Here is a 25,570-nt window from a genome sequence, read left to right on the forward strand (position 1 = left end):
GAATAAAACTTGCTATGGACGCTTGAACATTTTGAGTTTACTCGCTTCATTCGCGCGTGAAATTCACTTCACAACAGACGCGAATTCGCGTCATGAGAGGGGCTCTCCCGCTCCTTTATGTGTCCCAGACTCTTCCACTTCTTTCTGCACACTTCCTCTGAATAAACACAACTTGTCAGCGGTGAAATAGTTGTAAATTACAGCGAATAAGCTCAATTGGTCAGCTCTAGCTAGCATGTAGTCTCAATATGTATATTTATATAGCTCAAACTGAGTAAAGACCGTTTTGTACAACTTGCCAGATTGTCCGACCTCCTCACTCGCTTTGTTTCAAGCAATATCCTTTTTATTCCTGTTTCTATGAATGATTAGCGTCGCACACCTGTAGGTGATAGATAGGTGCGTAGGAAAGAAGACTAATAAAGTCAAATTATGAAAAAACAAAAAAATGAATCCCCGCACACTATCAACTTGCAAAACAATAAGAAAGACACTTTATTAGCAACGTTTCGATCGTAAGATCTTCATCAGGCATGTTGCTAATAAAGTGTCTTTCTTATTGTTTTGCAAGTTGATAGTGTGCGGGATTCATTTTTTAGTTTTTTCATATTCCGGTTTCTATAAAAGTATGAAGATGTACAGCGACGATGATTTTGTCCTCCATGTTGTTTCAGATTTCTGCCTCCGCTCGCTACGTCACGTCAGCGCTTAACGCTTCAATCGCGTCTAGTGTGAACGCACCATCAGGAAGAAGTTACAACTTTTAGACGTTTCTGAATGGTTAGTAGATAAATTGATGTAGTTGCTGTGGAGTTGATTCAACTCATCCACTAGCATGTGCCGTCATGTTCATCTTTTGTGTTGAATTGACCCTCGTTTGTGAAGCAGTCCGGCGTAAAATGACGGCATGATAACAACACTCGACTACAACAACTCTTCCTCTTCTCTAAAGCAGCCCGACATGGCCCCGCCCCCTTTGTTGTGTGTTCTCGGGGGCGGGGTTTATGTAAATTTTAGGGTTAGTGATGTCGCTAACCCAGGAAGAAGCTCGTTGTAGTTCCAACCAGCCGTTTGTTGTAGTCCTTAAACAGAAAATTCTCCCTTTGCATTGAACGTCGTAACTTTGCAGATGTTGTTTATGCTCAAACAGCAACATTACACACTAACTAAAGTTAAAAAAGTGAAATCACATATAGTTCTGTACCTGCGTCCTGTTGAAGGCCACACGGGCGAACACGGCCTGGGAGATGCCCGCCCTCTTCAGCTCGTCTCTCACCCACTGGTAGATCTCTGAGGAGACCTCGGAGTTGGAGGACACCTGCGCGTCCAGCGGTTTGTTGAGCGCGCGGTTCACGGGCGGGTGGTTGAGGTACTGCTGACTCAGGGACTGCTGGGCCAGGAGACGGTTGACGGCGTACTGCTGGTTGAGGATCTGAGCCATTACCATCTGCTGACTCACCAGCTGGGGACTGATGGGGGTGGACACCAGGCCGGGGTGCAGGCCGGGGAGCTGGGCACGACCGGGGGCCTGACTGCTGTGGGACAGGGGCACCGGGGACGGGGGCTGCTCGGCTGTGCTGCCCGGGATGGGCTGCTGACTGAAGCTGAGGTGGTTTGTTCCAGGTGGAGAGAGATCAGACAGACCGTCCATCTCAGCTAAAGGTGGACACAAAGAAGACGAAGTGTGTCAATGCACAGGGTTCAGATTGTTTCAACTGACAACTGTCTGATGAGAAAGTAAGAGTTTCGAGATAAATTATTAGGCAAAAAATATATCTCAGATAAACACCTTAACCAAGTTTAGTGTTTCGTTCTTGCCTTATATATAAGAACAAAACACTAAACTTGGTGACGGTATTTATCTGACAAAATAATTTGGCAAAAAGTGCAAACTACAACTACAGGTTTTATTTCACTATACAAAAATAAATAAATAAATGCATGGAAAAACAAAAAGCTGATGAAAAAATATATATATATATAGTGATGCTCAGTCTAGGAAAACTGACATCTTTACCCTTTATTATCACAACAACAATTTCAGTAATTTATTCTAATAACAGTGAAATTTTTATGCTACTGAACTTGCCTCTTCATTTTTTTAAGAAAAAATTGCATATTAATATAAACGAACAAATTAAATTAGTGGCATGTAGTGAAATCATTTCTCAATTAAGTAAATATTGTTTGAAGTAATTATTCATGTAAACAGTCATTAATGGAGAACACAGTAAGTGCTTTTCTCTTTTTCTTGTCAATATTGTGTTGTTTGATTCATATTAACATCAAAATAGACAGCGACAGGTCTAATGTGAAACAAATCTGATTTTTATTTTGCCTGTTTCTATTCACTTAAGACCAGCTGACTGTGTTTACATTGATACTTCAATTCAAAATTGTATTATCAGAGGTGTAAAGTACTTGAGTAAATGTAATTAGTTACTGTACTTATATATCTATTTGGCTACTTTGTAGTTGTACTGAGTATCAATGATATTACTATTATCTACTTGACTACGTTTTTGAGCAAGTAAATGTACTTTTTACTCCAGTACATTTGTGATGAGTAATGCAATTACAAATTTCATTTTTTATGACAGCTAACTTTTTCTGCAGCAGTTTATTTCTGCTATAAAGCAGCGATATCGGCATCTAAGGGCACTGAAGGTATTATATCTTGTGCGTTTCCCTATCAACAAGGATACTTTACATGAATGTGAGTGCATTAGCTGGTAATATGAATCGCAGATGTTTGATTTATTAGATGAGGAATTGACAGCAGCCAGTGATGAGGCTGAAACCAGCACATCCAGTGCAAGCAGACTTTGACTTTTTAATTTTACTTAACATTGTTTTATTTATCTGCTATATTGACAAGATCTTTTTGATGGATATTAGATTACTTATAGCCACTTGAGCTTAACTGAGACGTAAGAGTTTGTAGACGTTTAAGAGGCTGTTGTGTCGACCTTGATTTATTGCAACATTGAGGTGTTCAGTTTTATTTTGATTTTAGAAAATAAACTTAATTTCTCATCTTACAAATCAATCGTTTCTTAATTTCACCGGCATGTCTCTCAGGACTAGTGCATCTTTTAGCCGACATTCAGACCGAGTAAAATACTGTTAAAATCAGATACTCTAAGACTTTTACTCAAGTCATATTGGAATTGGTGACTTATAACTTGTAATGTAGTAATTTTCGCTGTAAGGTATCTGTACTTTTACTCAAGTATGGTTTTCAGGTACTCTTTACACCTCTGTGTATTATATATCACCAAAGAAAAGCAGTGTTTTTATTTTAGTATCAAGTTTAGTACTTTTGCACTAAATAAATAGTAAATAAATAATATTTAAAAGATAAATATATAGGGCATATCACCGAAATGGACAATTGGGCATGCTAATATATTGTCCTATCGCTACTCTATGTTGATCACAAAATGAATCACTATGAAGCAGTAAACACTTTTCAGGCCAGACATGACCTGAAGTCAAAAAGCAGAAGTATCAAACTAAACGATGCGAATCGAAGCCGTTCCAGCCTGCCATTACTACAGTAACCCAGCACAACCTCTCTAATATAATGGGGCACAGTGTGTGACCTGTATCTGCATAAATTGGCAGCACCAGAAATTAGTTTATAATGTCCATGGCCAAATCATGTGAGCAATAACAACAAGCCAGTGTGGGCGCTCTGCTAAAGCAGCGAGCAGGACGTCTTCACATGGACCCAGCCAGAGAGCCATACACTTGAATCGTCCTTTATGCTCTTAATTCTAAAACAAGGTACACAAGCTGGCTAATATGAAATTTTGGGAAAGTCTAAATATAAACCGGAGCGTGTTACGCTGGAAGCCCAGAGCACGGCCTTTTAAACAGGCCAGCCTTGAGAGGACGGAGGAATAAGGCAACTATTTGATACCATCTGATTCTTTTAATCAAAAGAAATATTGAAAATATGCTAAAAAACAAAAAAACGTCAAACTAATAGTTTAAAGGACTGAAGTGTTACGCCTTTTCGAAACACAGGTAGTCAGCTGAAAAAAATGAGCCCGCCGCACAACTCCATCACAATCTTACGGATTTTATGGAGTGCAAAAAAAAGCATATCATCCAAATATAAATATTTCAACAGGAAGATAAAAACCAGATTAAGCGCATGGAAACTCTCCAGAGATACGCACAATAAGCACAAGGACACAAACATGTGTCTTAACTGACAGCGAGCACAAAGCCGAGGCTGTTCTTTTCAATATCAGCAGAAAGTGAGAAGGAAAGAAAAAAAAAAAACAAACAACAAAAAAAATTGGGTAATAATCAAAGCTCTCCCATAATCCCCCCTCATTCCTCTGCTCTGATGTTACGGTATGCCTTTTTTGCTGGGGGGCGCACACTTTTCCATGCAAATTGAAAAGGTTGGAAGAAACCTTTTGCAGTGGCACAGACAGAGCACCGGAGTCCCTCCTGTGGAATTCGCCACAAAGCAGGCTGGGATTAGGAGCACAATGGGAGAGAGAATGTGGGCTGAGGGGAGGGAGGTAAAACCCCACGGCCCGGCTGTGTCTGAATGGGAGCGCTGCTGCGCTAGAGACGCCTCGCCACACTCCCAAAAATCCTGCGAGATCAGCCTCTCGCTGACCACTCGTGAAACGATGCGCTCAACCCGCTGTGTCCTAACCAGTTACCATTGGCAGTGGATTCAAGACATGCATTTTATCATTAGCAGTGTTCTCTGGAAGTCAAACACACATCCTTGGCGTAACTATGGAGGTTTAAATAAAAGAGAATGGTGCTACTGTAGCAATGCCAAAGTCATGAGTCTGATTCGGTCTGATTCCCAGGGAATGCATGAACTGAATAAAGGTGCATCGTGAATACGATGCAAGGCGCTTTGGATAAAAGTTGTCACATTTATTATTGTAGCGCCTTATACAAATACAAAGCAGCTTCATAGTAAAAACTGTATTATTGTATGCACCATAGCATCATGCATTCCAAGCCCCGCCCATAATAATCTCATTGGTCCAAAATCCCACTCTATATAACTGTATATTAAACTGATTTTTGCTCTCAGTGTAAATTTCTCGTCTAAATAAAATAAAAACCAGAAAGCAAAATAGAGGCATTTGGCAATTGTAAGTAAGTATATCCAACCTCATCCGGATACATATACTCACTTAAATGGATAGTTTACCCCAAAATGAAAATTTTGCTGTTACTTACTCACCCTCAAGTTGTTCCAAACTTGTATAAGTTTGTTCTGTTGAACACAAAAATAAGATGTTTTAAAGAATGTTGGTAAACGCCAACCATTGACTTCCATAGTAGAAAAAAAATCCGTCAATTGTGGGTTACCAACATTCTTTAAAATATCTTCTTTTGTGTTTCAGCAGAAGAAAGAAACTTATACAAGTTTGGAACAACATGGGGGGTGATGACAAAATGTTCATTTTTGGGTGAACTATCCATTTAAAATGGTATATACTAGAGCAAATCTCAATTGCATGACTGATTGTATTGTAGAAAAATGTAACTATATTATCGCCCAGCGCTGATCTGTTAAAAGTTATGAAGATATTAAAGAGGACCTATAATGCAATTTTACAAGAAGTCTCTGGTGTCTCCAGAATGTGTGTGTGAAGTTTCAGCTCAAAATACCCCACAGATCATTTATTATAGCTTGTCAAATTTGCCCCTATTTGGGTGTGAGCAAAAACACGCCGTTTTTGTGTGTGTCCCTTTAAATGCAAATGAGCTGCTGCTCCCGCCCCCTTTCCAGAAGAGGGCGGAGCTTTAATTTATGTAGTTGCTGTGGAGTTGATTCAACTCATCCACTAGCATGTGCCAACATGTTGCTAAACCCATATGGACGCCCACTATACATAGCGTACCTGTTTGCCAAACAGAGCCATACACACCAGACTAACGTTTATGATTGCTATCAAATGCTGTGAATGGTCTAATATATTTTCCAAAACATTGCTCGGACAGAAAATTTAGCAATCAAATCTTGCCAGGGTCAACTTTCAGGCTATCCAAGCTAACGAGACTCTAAATAGTGTTCAGTGCTCGTCTGTGAACAGTTAGCATGCTTTGCTCCAACTTTTGTTATGGCGTTAGAATTGGTAAAACGTTTTCGCTTGCGAAAACAAAATGTCGGTGCCGTGGGTGGAAAACGTGCAGATTAAGGGGCGGTAATATTATAATAAGATCCCCTTCCTACGTCACAAGGGGAGTGAAATCTGAGCGTCTCGTTTTTTCACATGATTGCAGAGAAAGGCTTGCCAAAACAAAGTTACTGGGTTGACCTTTTTCACGTTTTCTGGGTTGGTAGATGCACCGATATGATATGTCCCCTTTAAGATATTATAAACATTAACATCATGATTTTCTGTAAAGCTACTTTGAAACAATGTGCATTGTGAAAAGCAATATACAAATACATTTGACTTGGCCACAACAAAAGAAAAAAAAACAAAATTTGTTGGTTTTTGTATATGCATACATCTATATCGTGGCAGCCGGCGTCATCTGATATCAGACGCGAATTGCCCCGCTCACGCGGCTCTCGGCCTGCCGTGAGTCGTTAATGCGGTTAGTGTTGCCACCGTCGGAATTCGAGCACATGCGCTCATGTATAATATGGTTGCGGTGCGTCACGTGACCTACCTAACGTGGTGGCACGTGGACTGTCGTGGAGGACACACGTCCCCAGGTAACCCTCCAGCTGGGAGGGCTGGCGCACGACTGCGCAGATGAACACAAACACGCAACACACGCATTCACAGGTGTGGAGAGAGAAACAGAGTGTTAGTGGGGGGTAAAAGTGAACGTGTGAACAGGAAACAAGAGGCAGATGTCAAGAGCTGGAGTACAACAACCTGACTGACAGAAGCGTGTCTGAACTCTTGACAAGCTAAAAATCATATTGCTGTATTATGTGCATGGCAAAGATTTTTTGTCCTAAACACAAGTTTTTTTTGGTATTAGATTTGCATTTTAACTGAAGAACATAAACAAATGAGGTGTATTAAAACCACATAGACAGATAGACAAACACACAGAAAGAAAGATGCTCACCTATCATGTCTTTTGTCTTCTTGAAATGTTTATACCAGCGTCCGAATTCTTGACACTTTGCCGCAGACACATTTGCATAGTAAGTGCTGTTAACAATTGAAGAAATCATACTCTGCAAGACAAAATTGTATGTCGTTTAAAATTCACATTCACACACAGTACATTAACCAATCCTGTCATTCTGTGCTGTGCACAATGCAACATTACGTATATAGTATAAAGTGTCATATCTTGATCCAAGAAACGGTAAGAATTGCGATTCATGCACAATTTTTTTTTTCTGCAGTAATATAAACTAATAAAAATACATGTCCCTTTAACAAATGCCACAGAGTATGAAAGAGTACAGGAGGATCTGTGAGGCAGAGAGCAAAGCAGATGATGCTTTGGGGATTTCTGCCCTATATGAATGCAACTCATATTTGCAATCTGTTTTCACAGCCGGAGTTGCATGTTGAGACCACACAATGAGTTCATGTCTCCTCGCTGCCCTAACAGCATGTTTCCTATTCATCTTCTCTGTTTTTTTCTTTTTATATTTTAATACATTCCACTCCAAAAAAAAAAAAAAGCTCAGATTCTTTTTCATTAAACCCAACACTTAACATCTTAATAGCCCTGGGCTACATAGCGCAGAAATTGTTTTGATTGTTATAAATATTCAAAAGATGAAACCATCTGTTTTTAAATTACAGGTACGGCAGCTTTATCATTTTTATAACATGAGCACTTGGGGACTTTGAGGTTGGGAGGAGGGGTTCGTGGCTTACAATAGAGGAACACAACACCTTCAAGTTTGAGTTTATGGATAACTTCAGCATATGCTCCAATGCATCTTGGAGCAGACCTAGAGATATAAAGCGGTTATGAATCTTGATGTGACTATAAGCTTCTTTGAAGATTAGTTTTTGAGGTTACAGTATAGGTTTGTGTAGAAACAACTATTTTCCTTTGACATCATATAGAACTCTAAAATGTTCTCTAAGACATAAAAATTGACAGTTTAAAACTTGATATATGAAATTATATATGACATCATATGGAATTTAAAAAAGCTCTATGAGATTATATGGAACTTAAAAACATTCTTTTATGATATACTATAAAAGTTTTAATTGTTCTTCTATGATATCATATGGAGTATTTTTTTTTTAATTGTTTTTTTTATATGCAATCATATGGAACTTAATGCCTGCTTATTATGGAAGCTTGTTTCAGCCATGAAATAAAAATAAAAAAGGTAATTGCAACTTTTTATTTCACAATTCTGACCTTTTTTTCTCAGAATTGCAAGATATAAACTCACAATTGCGAGTTATAGTCAGATTTACGAGATATAAAGTCAGAATTACAATTTATAAAGTCAGAATTGCGAAATATAAAGTCTGAATTGCAAGTTATAAAGTCAGAATTGCGAGATATAAAGTCAGAATTACAATTTATAAAGTCAGAATTGCGAGATATAAAGTCAGAATTACAATTTATAAAGTCAGAATTGCGAGATATAAAGTCAGAATTACAATTTATAAAGTCAGAATTACAATTTATAAAGTCAGAATTGCGAGATATAAAGTCAGAATTACAATTTATAAAGTCAGAATTGCGAGTTATAAAGTCAGAATTGCTAGATATAAAGTCAGAATTACAATTTATAAAGTCAGAATTGCGAGATATAAAGTCAGAATTACAATTTATAAAGTCAGAATTGCGAGATATAAAGTCAGAATTACAATTTATAAAGTCAGAATAACAATTTATAAAGTCAGAATTGCGAGATATAAAGTCAGAATTACAATTTATAAAGTCAGAATTGCGAGATATAAAGTCAATTTATAAAAGAATTACAATTTATAAAGTCAGAATTACAATTACAATTTATAAAGTCAGAATTACAATTTATAAAGTCAGAATTGCGAGTTATAAAGTCAGAATTGCGAGATATAAAGTCAGAATTACAATTTATAAAGTCAGAATTGCGAGATATAAAGTCAGAATTACAATTTATAAAGTCAGAATTGCGAGATATAAAGTCAGAATTACAATTTATAAAGTCAGAATTGCGAGATATAAAGTCTGAATTGCAATTTATAAAGTCAGAATTGCGAGATATAAAGTCTGAATTACAATTTATAAAGTCAGAATTGCGAGATATAAAGTCAGAATTACAATTTATAAAGTCAGAATTGCGAGATATAAAGTCAGAATTACAATTTATAAAGTCAGAATTGCGAGATATAAAGTCAGAATTACAATTTATAAAGTCAGAATTGCGAGATATAAAGTCAGAATTACAATTTATAAAGTCAGAATTGCGAGATATAAAGTCTGAATTACAATTTATAAAGTCAGAATTGCGAGATATAAAGTCTGAATTACAATTTATAAAGTCAGAATTGCGAGATATAAAGTCTGAATTGCAATTTATAAAGTCAGAATTGCGAGATATAAAGTCTGAATTACAATTTATAAAGTCAGAATTGCGAGATATAAAGTCTGAATTGCAATTTATAAAGTCAGAATTGCGAGATATAAAGTCTGAATTGCAATTTATAAAGTCAGAATTGCGAGATATAAAGTCTGAATTACAATTTATAAAGTCAGAATTGCGAGATATAAAGTCAGAATTGCGAGATATAAACTAGCAATTGCGTATAATGTCCAATTGTGAGAGGGAAAAGGCTAGCATTTTTCTCTGTTTATTTGCAAGTTTATATCTCTCAATTCTGACTTCACTCGCAATTTTGACTTTATATCTCAAAATTGAGAAAAAAAATCAGAATTGCATGATAAAAACTCGCAATTGCGAAAAAAATTTCAGAATTACAAGTTTATATCACGCAATTCTGACTTGTGAGTTTAAATCTCGCAATTCTGAGTACTTTTTTATTTAATGGCGGAAACAAGCTTCCATAACTTATGGCATAATTTGGACATTTAAATTGTTCTTCTAAGATTTCCGTACATAACTTTTTAAAACTATATTAACTTTAAAATGCTCTTCAAACGACATGGGGAAATTTAAATTGTGCTGCATGATGTCATGGAGTTTAGAATGTAACCAGGCTCTTCTCTGACATCATATGGAACTTAAAAATGTTTGCTTATGGCATAGTATGCAAATTTAAATTGTTTTCATATGGAGTTTTAAACTATATGTGAAGTTCTCCTATGACATCATACGGAATTTAAAGAGGCTCTATGACATTCCATGGAACTTAAAAACGTTCTCTTATGGCATACTATAAAATTTGTTCGATGATATCATATGGAGCGTTTTAAAAATGCTCTTCTATCATCTGCTTATGCATTTAAATTGTTCTTCTATGATTTCATATAGAGTTTTAAAAAGTTTGCCTATGACATCATATGGAACTTTGAAATGTTCTTTATGACATGGGGAAATTTAAATTGTTACATTTTCATATACAGTTTTAAAAAGTTCTCCTATGACAAGTAAATAACTCATTTAATTTGCAAGAACTCAAATAAAAGTTAATTAACTAAATATTTTATGTTAATTGCTATCCAAATGTATGAGTCAGCTAACTCACTACTTCAAGTTAGAGCAATAAACATGCATGAGTTCTACAAACTCAAAACGTGATAGTTCTGCTTACTTAAAATTGAAAACATTGATGTAACGGATTACCTCAAATTTTTTGAGTTAGCCCAACTTCTTCAGGTTTACAGTGCATCATACAGAATTTAAGTATGCTATTCTACAAAATCAAATGAAACTTAAAAATGCTTTCTTATGCATAATATGGACTTTTTAATTGTAAAACAAAATGTTAGAATGTGAATGAAAACAGAACCTCTTTAAGTTCCATATGATGTCACTACGGCACTATATGGAATTTTAAAAGGTTCTCCAACAGAATCAGGCTGAAAATCCCATTTGGAAGCTTTTTTTTTTTCCACGAACAGGTGCACAGTTCAGCAGGAGCAGCCAGTTAACCGCTCACCAAAAACACATCGCTGTGTACGCTCGAGAAGGACTATTAACCTTTACTGCCAAAGCTCATGCTGCTGTAGAAATGAAAAGTGTATAACGGTATCCAAGATGAGGAGAAGAAGACCATCTCCAAAAGGAAGAGCGGAATATGCAGCAGATAGGAGGAGGTCACGTTCAGGCGTTTTAAATGTCACAGCCTCTTTTATCGTTGATCTGAAACAACAGTCACGGTGGAAGAGAGCTAACAAACAAAATCAACATCTAACAATAGAGGAGGAACAAAATTACCCACGATGAATCATCAAAGATCTGTTTGAGATCTACTATTCTGAGGCTCATATTGAGTACAGTTGACACAGATGTTGCGAAAAGCTGCGTTCATTAATCACTCGGTCTCACGCCGCACATCTCCCGAGCTCTGTACACCACCACAAACCATGCAGATAAACACCTCGGCGTACCGAGCGCCAGGAGCCATCAACAGGTAATGGGACAAGCCTCTTTAAAAGATAACCATCGAGAGGCCTTATCAGAGCGCCCAGGAAGTCTGTCACGCCGCTATCGACCTAAACCATCTATTTGACTTTCCGTCACGGGAGAGTCGCATAGAAATGCTCCGGATCTAGTCAGGCACTTCCTTCTTACGTGGCATCTTTTGGTCTCCCTGGGGAGAGACTGTTCGCATTATTCCCCGTCCTTTTCATTTTTCTTTTAAACGTCTTAATTAGAGCTTCTTTTTCGTCCAAACCATGAGAAAAGCTCACGTCAAACCCGAGCTCAGCCCGCAGAGATGGCATTTGATGGCTATTTGCTGCTATGCAACTACACAGCTGCTCTTTCAGGGCACGGGGTGGGTGGGGAGCTCTTTTGTTGCGGTCGTCTGAGGGGACACAGGGGTTAAGTTTGATCACAGGGAAACATACGTGTGCTGAAAGACGGCTGATGAGCGGGAGGGGCCTCGCACAAACCTGCCGGAGCAATTTACTTTTCTCCTTTCTTTAGCGGCGCACGAGAAATCGGCCTGACGGCGGTCGCATTATATTGTGCTGAAAACAAAACCATGTTTATTTTTTTTAATTGTTTTTTGTTTTTTATCTAGGGGGAAGGAACTAGGAATGGGTCAGGATGGTCAATTAATCATGCAACAATTAACTAGTCAATTAGTGAGGACAACTGGTGAGTTTGTCCATTTTGTTTTTAACTTTTAGATTATTTTTTTCATGAATTTCAGCATGTCCATTAAACTTAGGGGCATTTACAAGACAACATTACAACTAGAAATGGAATTTCATTTATATTTTCATTGTTCATTTACACAACAACAGTATTTTGGAGGTCTGAAATGCAAATAAAAGTTTGTGGACATGCTAAAATTTATAAAAAAAAAAAAAAAAAAAAAAAATATATATATATATATATATATATATATATATATATATATATATATATATATATATATATATATATATATATATATATATATATATATATATATATTATATTTATTTATTTATTTATTTTTTTTTTAAATAAATTTTAGCATGTCCACAAACTTTTATAAATATTTTATATTTATTATATTTTATATATTTATTAATAAAAGTTTTAGCATCTTGACTTCCTGAGAAGTTGCTAAATTCATCCCACAAATAATTAATACTAAAATTAAAAATTAATATTAATGTAAATACTATTAACAATATTATAATAAAAAAAATATTTTAATTTCAAAAGTTTTAGCATGTTGTCTTTGGGAAGTTTCTAAATTCATCTCTGCTGCAACAAAAATAATACTGACATTAAAATTCCTAACATAAATATGATTTAAAAATGTATGTTTAATATGTATAGCACTGCACTTAAGAGGGGATGAATGTATTTTTTATTATAAAAAGTTTTAGCGTGTTGACCTTCTGAGAAGTTTCAAAATTCCTCAAATTAATTAAAAAAATACAAATAAAAAAAATACAACAATTTAATATCACCTTTCCAGAGCACAAGGACGCTTTACAGTAATTATACAATAAACCGTAGACAATGAGTCATGGGAAAGCACGTACATTCACGCATAATATTAATTTTTTCGTCATTATCATTTCTCAGTTTTGTTTTTTTCAGATTTTTCTCAGCTTCTTGCAGAATGAGTGTCGCATTTAAGTCAAATTAAAAGTACTTCAACTTTGAAAAGTGCACAAAAACACATCCCACGTGAACAGTACTAATAAGCAAGCCTGGTTGCTGTATGATGGACCCTCAAATCAACACATTTATATAAAGCTTCTTTAGTAATGATTAGCCAACTAGTCATAAAGACAGCTCACCAGTTCTCCTGCAACTGCATAAACCTAAACATGCAACAAACACTCCATTCACATCCCCTTTCATTCTGCTAACCATTCTCCAAAGTGGCGTACTTCTCCTAATTCTCCATTCATTAACCTTTTCGAGAGCAGGGATTACCGTTCGGAGTATCAAGGAGACACTAATCCTATAAAAGTTGGCGTTCGCTCTTAAATCGGCCCAATCTCTCCTACTCTTCCTGTTCAACAGCACGACCGTTCACCTGAAAAAAAGGTCACTTCTACTAGGTTACCTACCAAAGACGAGCCTAGCATGATGAAGCATCCTGGAAACAAGAAAAGCAGAAAACTCCCCCCTCCCCCGAAGATTGCAGCACACGCCGGCCGCCCAGCCTACAGCATGCGAGCGGACTCTAATTCAGTGTAAGTACCGGGCCGCTGCTCAGTGGGAATAGCTCACATATGGACTGTAAACAGAGTGATTAGAGAGATGTGGAGCGGCCCAGCCCCTGCGCTGCCTGAACAGCACCCTGGGACTCTTTACACCACCACACACACACCTGCAGGTAAAGAACGGGCTTCCCTGAGATGAAACGCACTACGATTGTGCCAACACACAAGCTGAAACACTCGTCTTCCCTTAAGCATTTAAACAGCAGCTCTGCTTATTTAAAAAGGGTGAATCTCTGGAAAATGTGTCTAGATCACATTTAACCTCAAAATCAAGAAATATATAAAAGAAATATATATATATATATATATATATATATATATATATATATATTTTTTTTTTTTTTTTTTTTTTCCCTCATTACTGTAATAGTCTGGAAAAATAGTCCTAAAAATGGGCTTCATAAAAAAAAAAAAAAATAAAATAAAAAAAAACATTTTTTCATTTTTTTATATATATATATATATATATATATATATATATATATATATATATATATATATATATATATATATATATATATATATAAAAATTGAAAAAAAAATGTAATATATATATATATATATATATATATATATATATATATATATATATATATATATATATATTTATTTATATATATATAAATATATATATATATATATATTTTTTTTTTTCTTTTTTTAATGAATTTTTTTGAAACATTAAAAAAAAAAAAAAAAAAAAAAAATATATATATATATATATATATATATATATATATATATATATATATATATATATATATATATATATATATATAATTTTATGGCCTCATTTAAAAAAATAATTTTAATTTAAATTGTATGTATTTAAAAAAAATTTGATTAAGAAAAAAAATATTAAAATATAACACAAATACTGCGCTTTTTATTTATTTATTTATTTATTTTCCCCCTCATTACGGTAATAGCCTGGCTGTTTTACGTCTCACTTTTTTTAAAATAATTGTTTGCAAAAAGTAATTCTGGTGGGATTTTCATAGTAATACAGTATTTTTTTTTTACTTCTTTTAAATCAGCATAAATAAAATTAAATAAAAAGCGCAGTATGAACACTGTAAGAAAATACTACTACAATTCTGTATAAAGTTTTGCATTGCGGTAATGAGAATTTGAGCTGCATAACGGTCATTAAAATAAGTGCAAATGAAAATGCAAATGAAGGCTTTCTATAAGCACAACACAATTCTTTCTTTGGAATTTTAGGTTAAAAATGACATGGTGACAGGTTTCGTGAGATTCACCCATAACAGTTCACAGCTTGTAATGCATTATCAAGATCATTGTGGTTTGCCCATTGTTTACCCAACAATACTCGCATTCACAACAGCCAGCACTGCTGCAACAGCATCAAAATAAAGTGCATTAATCTACGAGTATGACAATGGCTATTGATTTGGATTTCTATGGCAATTCTGTTCATTTCCACTCTATCAAACTCTGGGCATTTGAAAAGGGACACTTGCAATCTTGGCAACTAGACGTGGAAGGCTCCAGCACCTGTGATAAGGGACATTCTTTTGCCAGAGAGCTCTGGTTCATGTCTTTGAGTAACTCCTTGAGCGCATTTCTTACTGTAGAGTGGGTCCACTGCTCTGGAGGAAGGTCTTCCAGTTTAGGACAACTGCAGGAAGGGATAGAACAAGAGAGATTGAGAGATGGAAAGAGAAAAAAAGAGAGGGAGAGGACAGTGAGCACTGGGCTTTGCTTTTCTGCTGCAAGCGTCCCTCTAAGACAGACAGATTTCATTTGGCGCATGAAGCAGATGCATCTGGAGTCTCTCTCTCCCTCTCTCTCTCTCTCTCTCCTGATTGTTCTGATTAGTTAATTACTTTATACAACACATCTGCTGTATTGATGCATGAATTATACATCAGCTGCATGCGGCGACTATTATTTCACGTTACTTCTACCTTCCTGCCTTCATGTGCTTGCTAAAACAATTTAAGGTGTTTCCAGATAGATTTAGATGCTAGATGCATTAAAAAAGGACCTGCATCTAAATACTTTATCCATATGTATGTGTGTTCTGGGAAAAAAAAGAAATGCACGACCAAATCAACACAGCTGCATTCAGGGTGTCATTAATGAACGCTTGTTCAATAGGACGCAAAAAACGGCAAGCTGCCAAGTAAATATCGCAACACCCCCATGCAAAAAAAAACATTCAGAGATGTTCGATGCCAGAATGCAATGCAAATTAAGGATGAGGAGTGTCATTTCCGCACCACCAGCGTCACAAAACGGAACTGCAAAAGGGGTCATGAACTGAGAAATCAACTTTTCCTTGAGGTCATCGTACTGTAAGAATATCCTGTAAGTTTACTGACACAGGCCCAGTGAACGACTCGTCCCGTAATGCGTCTATAGATAGGTGAAACTCCGCCTCCACAGAAGAAATCAACGCCTACTTCATCATTGTAACGTTAGCCCCGCCCACTGGTGTGTCAGTGAGATGAGGAGGAGAGAAGAGCGATACAGGACTAAAATAACATTACCTTTCAAAGGATCCTAATGCAGGAATATGGTTATTTATTTTCAGTTGAGCTTTATTTATTTGTATTCGGTACATTTCACTGTGGATTCTTTGGTAAATCAATCGCATTTCGGTGCAAACAGACTTTTACGACAGTAATGCAACAACATGTCAGTAACTGTGTTCATTCTAATGCCTGATCTGATATTAATGATTCATGTACAGTCAGATGATCTTTGTCTGTGTGTCAGTAAATCAAACCAGCGACTAAACGCTCAACTTCACCTTGTTTCTCTTAGTAGGATGAAAATAATCTGTTATTTAAATGGTGATTAAATTATATACAGAAAGTGTTCAAAGAACGCTCCCTTAACAATCGCTGGAGCTGTCAATCAAACAGCGTGAGTTTATCAGTGACTGAGTTCTGGACTCGCGCCAAAACTCCCATTTTACTCAACGAAACTCTTAGTTACGTCACTGTTAGTTATGATGAAAGCATTCGTTAGTGTGCAGAAATTGACGAGATCACTGCTTTCAATGTTCATCACTGCAACCTTTCATGCCACGATCTAAATATAATGCCACAGATCTAAATGTAATGCTATAATCAACACTTTTTTAACGATTAGTTAACCTTGAGAGCTGTAATAGTAAAAAGGTGCTAAAAGTTTTCAAGAGAGTAATACTGAGCTATTTCATATGCAAAGATGTCAGCCAATCACAGCAGTGGGCGTTTACACTGAAGTCTCACAGCAGACACGCCCCTTAAAACAGAGCGTTCAAATCAAAGCACTAAAATCAGGGTAATTTTATTTCTAAATTATGACAATTTTTGATGTAAAAAGCATACTAACATTATAAGTGCACCCCAGGAAACATTATAAAACAATGCAGTTCATGACCCCTTTAACTTTCCATTTGATAATGCTAGTGATGACACATGACACCTTCAAATACACCTCCTCGAATTTATCTCGTATAAAAGGCTTGAATCTTGAATTAAAAAGCGCAATACTGAAGGTTTCATAGTTCTTTGGAGTAATTGGATGAGCAGTAGTACTGCTGTAATGTGCAATTAACACATCCATGTTTGCACATAGACACACAAAGAGAAGGAGCGATCGGATCCAGCACACCTTAAAGTGTGAGACAGCCACAGAGCCTCTGGAGACCAGACAGACTGAGACAGACAGATATACATGGATGTCTACAGAAAAAAGGAAGAGGTGTGTCTGTGTGTGTGCCCACAGCAGTGGCTTGTGGGGGGAAAAAAAACAGCACTGTTTGTGGCGGCACTGTTGTGGGTACAGTACATGGGAAACACTGACCTGTGTAGCTGGATTTTCAGCGTGACCACATGGTACACATCCTGTAACATGTCCGCCACTGTGGCGTCGGGTGCATCCGTCACGTAGGAAAGAGGCACGGGGTTCCACTTGCCCACCTGAATCAGACCTGTGGTGAGGAAACAAGATTTACCACAGGCAGACACTCACACATGACAGCACACAGGAATAAAAGCCTTTTAAAAAGTGTTGATTTCATTTTTGGGCTGCACTAGAACAGGTTTGCATGCATTATTTTCCTCATATTCTCCATTTTTGCAGCTCCTCTCTTTCCAGTCTGTCAGTAACGCTCTGTTTAGTTCCTGTCTCTATGAAGCCCCTCCTTCTGAAAGCACAATGTGCTCTGATTGGTCGGCTGGAGCCGTGTGTTGTGAGAGATGATCTTTGTCTGTGTGTCAGTGAATCAAACCAGTGACTAAATGCTCAACTTCACTCTTATTTCTCTTATTAGGATGAAAATAATCTGTTATTTAAACTGTGATTAAATTATATATAGAAAGCAATCAAAGAACGGCTCCCTTTACAATCACTGGAGCTGTCAATCAAACAGCGTGAGTTTATCAGTGACTGAGTTCTGGACTTGCGCCAAAACTCACGTTTTATTCGACGAATCTCTTAGTTACATCGAGCATTGTTGCAGCTCCTCTCTTCCCATGCTGTCAGTAACGCTCGGTTTAGTTTCTGTCTCTATGAAGCCCCTCCTTCTGAAAGCACAATGTGCTCTGATTGGTCGGCTGGAGCAGTGTGTTGTGATTGGTCGAGTGCTTTGAGTGTCCCGCCCCTTACCATAACCACCAGTTTCAACACACTACTAACTAACTCAACCAGGCCCCGCCCCTTTATTCTGCGTATGAATTATTTAAATAAGGAATATTGTGGCGTGTTCGTTCCTGGAAGAAAACTCAAGACTAAAATGGAGGCGTTTCAGGGAGTTCAGAAACAGTGACACTCATACTTGATATGTGCCATTTAATAACCATATTCAACATAATAATAAAAAATGCTATGGTATTACCATCGAAGTAATGTCCAAACCTCAAAACCTAGTAAACTACATTTTATAAATATGCAAAAATATACATATGTAATGCCGAAATCCATTTAAGATTGACAATTTTAACCAATATTTGTTTTTATACAACACAATTTAAAGGTTGGTGAGGAGTTTTAATGTTTTTGAAAGACTCTTCTGCTCACCAAGGTTGCATTTATTTGATTAAAAATACAGAAAAATCAGAAATATTGTGAAAAATTATTATAATTTAAAATAACTCTTTTCTATATGAATATATAGTAAAGTGCAATTTATTCCTGTGATCAAAGCTGAATTTTCAGCATCATTACTCCAGTCTTCAGTGTCACATGATCCTTCAGAAATCATTATAATATGGTGATTTGCTGCTCAAGAAACATTTATGATTATTATCAATGTTGAAAACAGTCAAACTTTTCTCAGGATTATTTTATAAATAGAAAGTCCAAAAGAACTGCTTCAATTTCGATAATTTTAATGCATCCTTGCTGAATAAAAGTATTCATTTCTTAAAAAAAAAAAACTTTTGAACAGTACTTATGTTGTGAACTCTCACCATGTTGTGGAACAGAGCTGTGGTTTTTCTAAAGTTTATTGTTATGTTAATACCAGTATTAGTATGGGGTTGAAAAGATGCATTTCTCAGCCCTATGTTGTCTTTCGACCAGCACTAAATGAGTAACAAGAAAAACCAAGATCCAAAAAAAAAAGAAATTATGATGGACAGCCTGCGATAAATTACAGGCTGAAGGCTACAGCTCTTAAAATAGCCCCCAACTCCATAAAGCGAGCAATTAGAAGCCGCAGGCCCACCTCCACACTCGTTCCCATTGAGAAAAGTGTGATTACAGAGAGCAGGAGGTGCACCTGTGTGTTCCTGCCTCTACCCACAACCCCCCTGACCTCGGCATCAGGTCAGCCCGAGCAAAACCGTGCGTGCGCTACCAGAACACAGCCAACAAATCACTACAAAAATAGCCTCCAAAAATATCAGAGCATCTGCCTGGCGTTCTATGACTCATGATTCTGATCTAAAAGCAAAAAAAAAAAAAAAATCAAGTGCATGTTCTGGAGGAATAGAAACGAAAGCACGCCGTACCTTTAGCCTGCGCAGCCGAACTGTGCGAGTAGCCCAGGGAGAGCAGAGCCATCTCGATGAGCTGGTTGAAGAGCATGTCCTTCCTGACCAGAACGAACTCAGCATGTTCCTCTTTGCTGTCGAACTCGATGGGGCTCTCGTAGTGCTCCACCACACAAAACACCGGCAGCATGTTACCTAGCAGAAACAAGAGAGCACGCTTTACACTTCACCGTCGCACAGAGTGTTGCATATTCGGTCAAAAATGCTAATCAGGCTAAAAATAAAGTGTGCATTTGCTCAAGGAAGATGCAAGGTGTTGTGTTGCAATTTTGAAAAACCCCTAACCCCAAACATGAGCAATAGGAATAGTTACATTTGTGTAAGCATGCAACCTCAAATTATCAATCGATTATAATCCGCTATAAATAAAGCAGCATTGTAACATGCATAATAAGATCACGAGCAACCAAAAAGCTCTGCTATTTAAACATGTTAGCGCAATAAAAAAGGTTAGGGCTTTAGCGCTTTATTTATTGTTAAGGTACTCAAATCACATTAGAATACTTCTTCAGGCAGATCCCAGTACCCTTCCCATGATGCACCGTATGCAGCGGCTCCCAATGCACGTATAGCCTTGAGGTTTACGTCTGTGTAAACAGTGCGCCGCTATCAGGGAGAAAAAAAAACGAAGAATCTCCGTCCAAAGCTGTCATGTGTTCGGGTTTACTGTGCAAATATCACATAATACCAGCCAGCTGCAACACTCCGGTGATGAAATTTCAGGAACTTCATGATCTCTTGGACTCGGGATCTTTATTTTTACAGGGTTTAACACAGGCTGGGGGTAATATCAACCTCTTCTATCTGGGCAATCGTAATAAATCATATTTCTGCTCCTCGCAGTCGCAGTTTCCTAAGAATGCGACCGTTTTTCTGGAAAACAATCAATAAATAGGGTAATCATAAGCAGATGCCAGGGAATGTGCTGAATCGAAGCTTTTCCATTTTTAATAGATAAAGATCTAACAATAAAGACTGCTGTGTCGGTTCATTTCGAGATCAATACACGCTTTGTTCCCAGAGAGCTGAGAAAAGCCCATGGTAAATATTATTCAGCTAAAACAATGAATACAGTAGCTACCAAAGTTCAGCAGGCACTCAGCAAAAGTTTCCCATAAATAATAATAACAGTTGCCCAGAGAGCTATAGAACGGAGCAGAGGAACGTGAATAACTAACACTAGTTGTTGTGGCTAAAACATATCCCCTTTAATTGCACACTGCTATATTATATATATATATATATATATATTACATATGCATGCATGTATACACATAGCGAAATAAATAGCAATGCACTGAAACATTGAAGTCACCAAACAATAAAGATAACCAAGATTCATTTCATCCAGGTGCAAGATAAAGGTTTTTCATCCTAACCATCAGTGGCCACAACATTTTATTAGTCACGTTCTGAGTGGTGAAATATCCAGTAGCCCCGCCTATCGTGAAATATCATTGGTCCAAATTAGTGCCGTTTAATGATTAATCACGATTAATCGCATACAGAATAAAAGTTTGCGTTTACATAATTTATGTATTTATTTTGTATTTATATTCACATACATGTATATATTTCTATTGATTTTTTATTTTTCTTAAATATATACTATATCTACAATATATATATCATATGTATATGTATGCATTCATAAATACAAAATATGCAAAGTACACACACATATATTATGTAAACACAAACTTTTATTCTGGATGTGATTAATCGCGATTAATCATTGCACAGCCCTATGAGAATTAACGATTAATCGTATCCAAAATAAAAGTTTGTATACATAATATATGTGTGTGTACTTTGCATATTTATTTTATATTTATATACACATGTATGTATTTACGAAATATTTAAATGTATATTTAAATATATAAATATTTATTGATTTTTATATTTTATATTTTTCTTAAAAAATATATATATATTAATTTATATATATGCAAAGTACACACATATAGCGTAAACACAAACTTTTATTCTGGATGCGATTAATCATTAATAAGTCATTTGGACTATGGCTGTTTAGCGATTAATCGCGATTAATCGGATTCAGCATAAAAGTTTGTGTTTACGTATGTGTGTGTACTTTGCATGTTTATTTTTGTATTTATATACACATACAAGAAATATTTACATGTATATATTTCAATATCATTTAAACGATAAAGATTGTTATATTTTTCTTAAATATATACACATGCATATATATGCGTTTATAAATACAAAATAAATATGCAAAGTACACAAACATACATTATGTAAACGCAAACTTTTTTTCTGGATGCGATTAATTATTAAGAAGCCCAAATGACCTCTTCTCATAACATGACGTTCAGGTGGACAGATGAACCGCTCCTCACTGGAATCTCATCCCAGGACACGGCGGTAAGAAAAAGCACACTCACCCCTCTTATGGCAGGCCTTCAGATGATGTCCAGGGGGTTTGAAGGGCACTCCGGAGAGTTTAGCTCCAGTGCTGCCCAGACGAGACCTGCCGAGCGGGCTTCCGTTCTGTTCCAGGCGGGCCAGTTTGGCCGGAGGGGCCTTGGTGTCGTTCAGACTGTTGACCATCTCACAGTTCTCCTTCCCCAGGCATGTTTCGCTGAGATGCTCCATGATTCTCAGCACCACTGCTCGCTGTCACCTGAAGGGACAAATAAAAGCAAAGCGTCAGGACTGTTCAGTTACAGTTATAAAGATGACTGAACCGTATCTGAACATAAACTGTGTCTCTTCGTTGCAGACTGAAATGTCAAATCAAGCCTAATGTTACATGGCATTTACAATGTTTCATGCGACGATCACGTTCCCATTCTTAGGAGCATGTATTATGCATGTCTAACCCACTGCAGAATCCCATGTGAAGAGCAAACAAGCTAGTTTTTGTACAGTCGCATTAATGTGCAGAGGAGTCCACTTCAGTGATCAGCGCACCGTACAACGAACAAGAGGGACGGGTTGTGAAATATTTAGCGGATCAGAGCTCTTGGAGAAAAACCGAGGGCTCTTAAAGAGCCTAAATTGGAGGCGAAGACACACGTCTCCATGTAAAATACAGGTTGCGACTGTTTGTATTTAATGACACCAAAAGTTTCCCTTAATTGCTTATCCAAGATTCCCAGAAAAGGGACGTGCACCTTGTCTCAACATCGCATTCACAGTCAGCATGACAGACGGGGTTAGATTTCATCAAACAGGCCAAACGAGACACGAGACATGCAACAATGAATTCCAAAGCGCTGAACTTACGTGACTTCATGTGAAAACCAATATAACAGGTATAAAAATGATGAACTTTGTGTGCACTTTTAATGTTCATTTAATAAGAAATGAAAAACAAAACCTTGCATGTCAATGCAAACACTCTTACTTTTATTGCTTTTAATTACTTTCATTGCTGTAACCTAATGCAGATTGATGTCATATCATATAATATTTTGGCATTTTATTAAACTAGATAATGCACACGTTACATTACATTTTTAAAGTGTATATAAGGGAATGAAATTATCACACACACACACACACAAAATTTAAAAACAATCAAATCTTTAAAATCATTCCACAAAACAAAGAAACAGCTTGAACTCACCACTTTAAGACGAGCATATAAAGAGCTGTGGATGAACAGCGACTTCAAGTTTTGGCAGGAGGAGCACAAACTTCAGCTTTATGTCAGTTATTCTATTCTAAAACATGCAAAACTTCCAGATCGCCCACACCAGTGCCTAAGATCACATGAATTACAGCGGATAATACATAGATACGAAGCGCAAAGTACTTAAAAAAAAATAAAAAATTAAAAAAAAAAATGCATCAATCCTAAATGCGATCACCGGTAAGTCTATAGAGTTCAATAGAGTTTACCATCACATCCACCGTCCGTTCCGTACGCAAAAATACGCTAAAAAATAAAAGTAAGCATCGGCGTTCCCTACACATCCCATTGAGCTTGAACAACGCGAGCCTATAGGATCAGAAGCGCTCGTGAATCGCCTCTCATCTGGCCAAACAACAGCACGAAGCCCCGGCGACCTGCCGTCTCATCTCGAGCCGATATGCGGATCCAAAGCAGCTTTAAAAGTGCGCGATACACTTTCGAACGTCGAATGAAACATCAGAGCATGAGAACATTCCTGACGCACGTCAGCGCGACATTGTATCTTCCGCTTGTTACATTTGTAACATTCGCGCTCGGTCCTTTTCTTTCTGTTTCCCTTCTGTGTGTGTGTCTCTCTCTCTCTTCGTCTCTCTCTCTCTCCCTCTCTCTCTCTCTCTCTCTCTGTCCCCATTAAATTATGAGTTGCATCGGCTCATCCCTCCCTCTCCGCGCTGCCTGCCGCTTCTCCTCATCTCTAAACCTCCTAAACGACGCGATTGAAGACGGATTTCGGGTCCTCCCGCTGTCCTGGAGGAGGATGCAGGCGAAAATAAAGTAAAAGTGCCGGAGAACGAGGATGATGATGGTGGATTTCCGCCTGCACGCGCGCAGGAATTTTTAATCAGCTTGATTAGAGTGAGGCGGTTCTGCATTTATTACTGAATAACACACACATCCTGTACACACACACACACACATATACAGGATGCACATAAATTTCTGCTGAACACTATAAAATTAGGTTGCATTTTTTTGTTCTTGTTGCAAAATAAATAAGCGATCTTTGTTTGTGCACAATGTGGATTTTGATCCCGATGTGTGTGTGTGTGTGTGTGTGTGTTGATCAGTAGAATCGAGGCAAACGCGAATGATCATGTGAACGAGTGTGATGATATTATAGCAGATTTTCTGTTTTTTAAAAGTTGCAAAAGAGCCTCAAGAGTACAATATTTCTTATAGCAAAAGGACACGCCATCTGTCAGTGATGCTGGTGCATGACACGCACGCGCGCGCGCGCACACACACACGTGCAGGTGACAGCAAACACACACACAGATCTAATTTCTGTAAATATAAGCATACGCTGATGCACGTTTGTAATAATAATAATATTAAAAATAATTATAAAAAGGTGTCGTTTATTTCTGATCTAACTTATAAAAAGACTTACAATTGAATGCATTATTATTAAACAATAATGATGTTTACATGAAAACAAGAAACAAATCATTCTCAATCTTTTTTTTTTTTTATTATTATTTTAAAAAAAGATGTCCATCAAAGACAACAACATGCATGAGCATTTTATCAGCCGCTGAACTTATGTTATCATAAATAAAAACACAAACACATAGACAACAGTCAGGCAGAATTATGTGCAAGGGTCACAGGTGGTTTGGAAGCAACGCCACATCCTGAATGGTTAAAACGATTGTAAAAGATGTGAATTACTGCACACCTGACATCACATACTTCAGCTTGACTTGTGTCCTGAATAAATAAATGAATATATGACCAGTAGGAGTTAGACCACTCAATATTTAAGCTAATTATTAAATTGTAAACAAAAAATGACCGTATTTATATTTATCCAACATTGTTTCTGCTACTGTATGTGACTGTAATAAACTATTTATTCATTGCAAAAATAATTATAAAAAAGACTTTGGTTTATAAGTCTCCAAGCACATGCCCATGCCAGAATCAGCAATTATAATGACTAATAGGCCCAATAATTAATTACAGTTTTGAAAGCAGGGTGTGTAACATGTATAGGCATGAAACTGAAGGTGATAAAGCTGTATGAAATCCGCTAGAACATTAAGTATCACTGTTGTTACAAACAGGAAATGTAAGAGTATTTCATCGCGCA

General features: G+C 36.8%; 1 protein-coding gene across 6 annotated transcripts in view; it reads right to left on the reverse strand.

The window, feature by feature from the left end:
* Positions 1–25,570, reverse strand: part of LOC125243588 (DNA-binding protein SATB1) — a 72,359-nt gene that overhangs the window by 37,624 nt on the left and 9,165 nt on the right. For 2 of the 6 annotated variants that reach the window (XM_048153352.1, XM_048153350.1), the window contains exons 2-8: positions 22,223–22,461; positions 19,764–19,940; positions 17,614–17,740; positions 15,310–15,433; positions 7,084–7,195; positions 6,673–6,750; positions 1,205–1,656 (exon numbers count right to left, since the gene is read on the reverse strand). In XM_048153352.1, the coding sequence (XP_048009309.1) occupies positions 1,205–1,656; positions 6,673–6,750; positions 7,084–7,195; positions 15,310–15,433; positions 17,614–17,740; positions 19,764–19,940; positions 22,223–22,433 (1,281 nt within the window). In that variant the 5' untranslated portion in view covers positions 22,434–22,461. Of the gene's footprint in view, positions 1–1,204; positions 1,657–6,672; positions 6,751–7,083; positions 7,196–15,309; positions 15,434–17,613; positions 17,741–19,763; positions 19,941–22,222; positions 22,462–23,409; positions 24,340–25,570 lie in introns of those variants that run through there. The other 4 variants (XM_048153351.1, XM_048153353.1, XM_048153355.1 and 1 more) reach the window with 4 other exon arrangements.

This window comes from Megalobrama amblycephala, linkage group LG13 (assembly GCF_018812025.1).
Source record: "Megalobrama amblycephala isolate DHTTF-2021 linkage group LG13, ASM1881202v1, whole genome shotgun sequence".
In the NCBI taxonomy this organism is placed as follows: Eukaryota; Metazoa; Chordata; class Actinopteri; order Cypriniformes; family Xenocyprididae; genus Megalobrama; species Megalobrama amblycephala.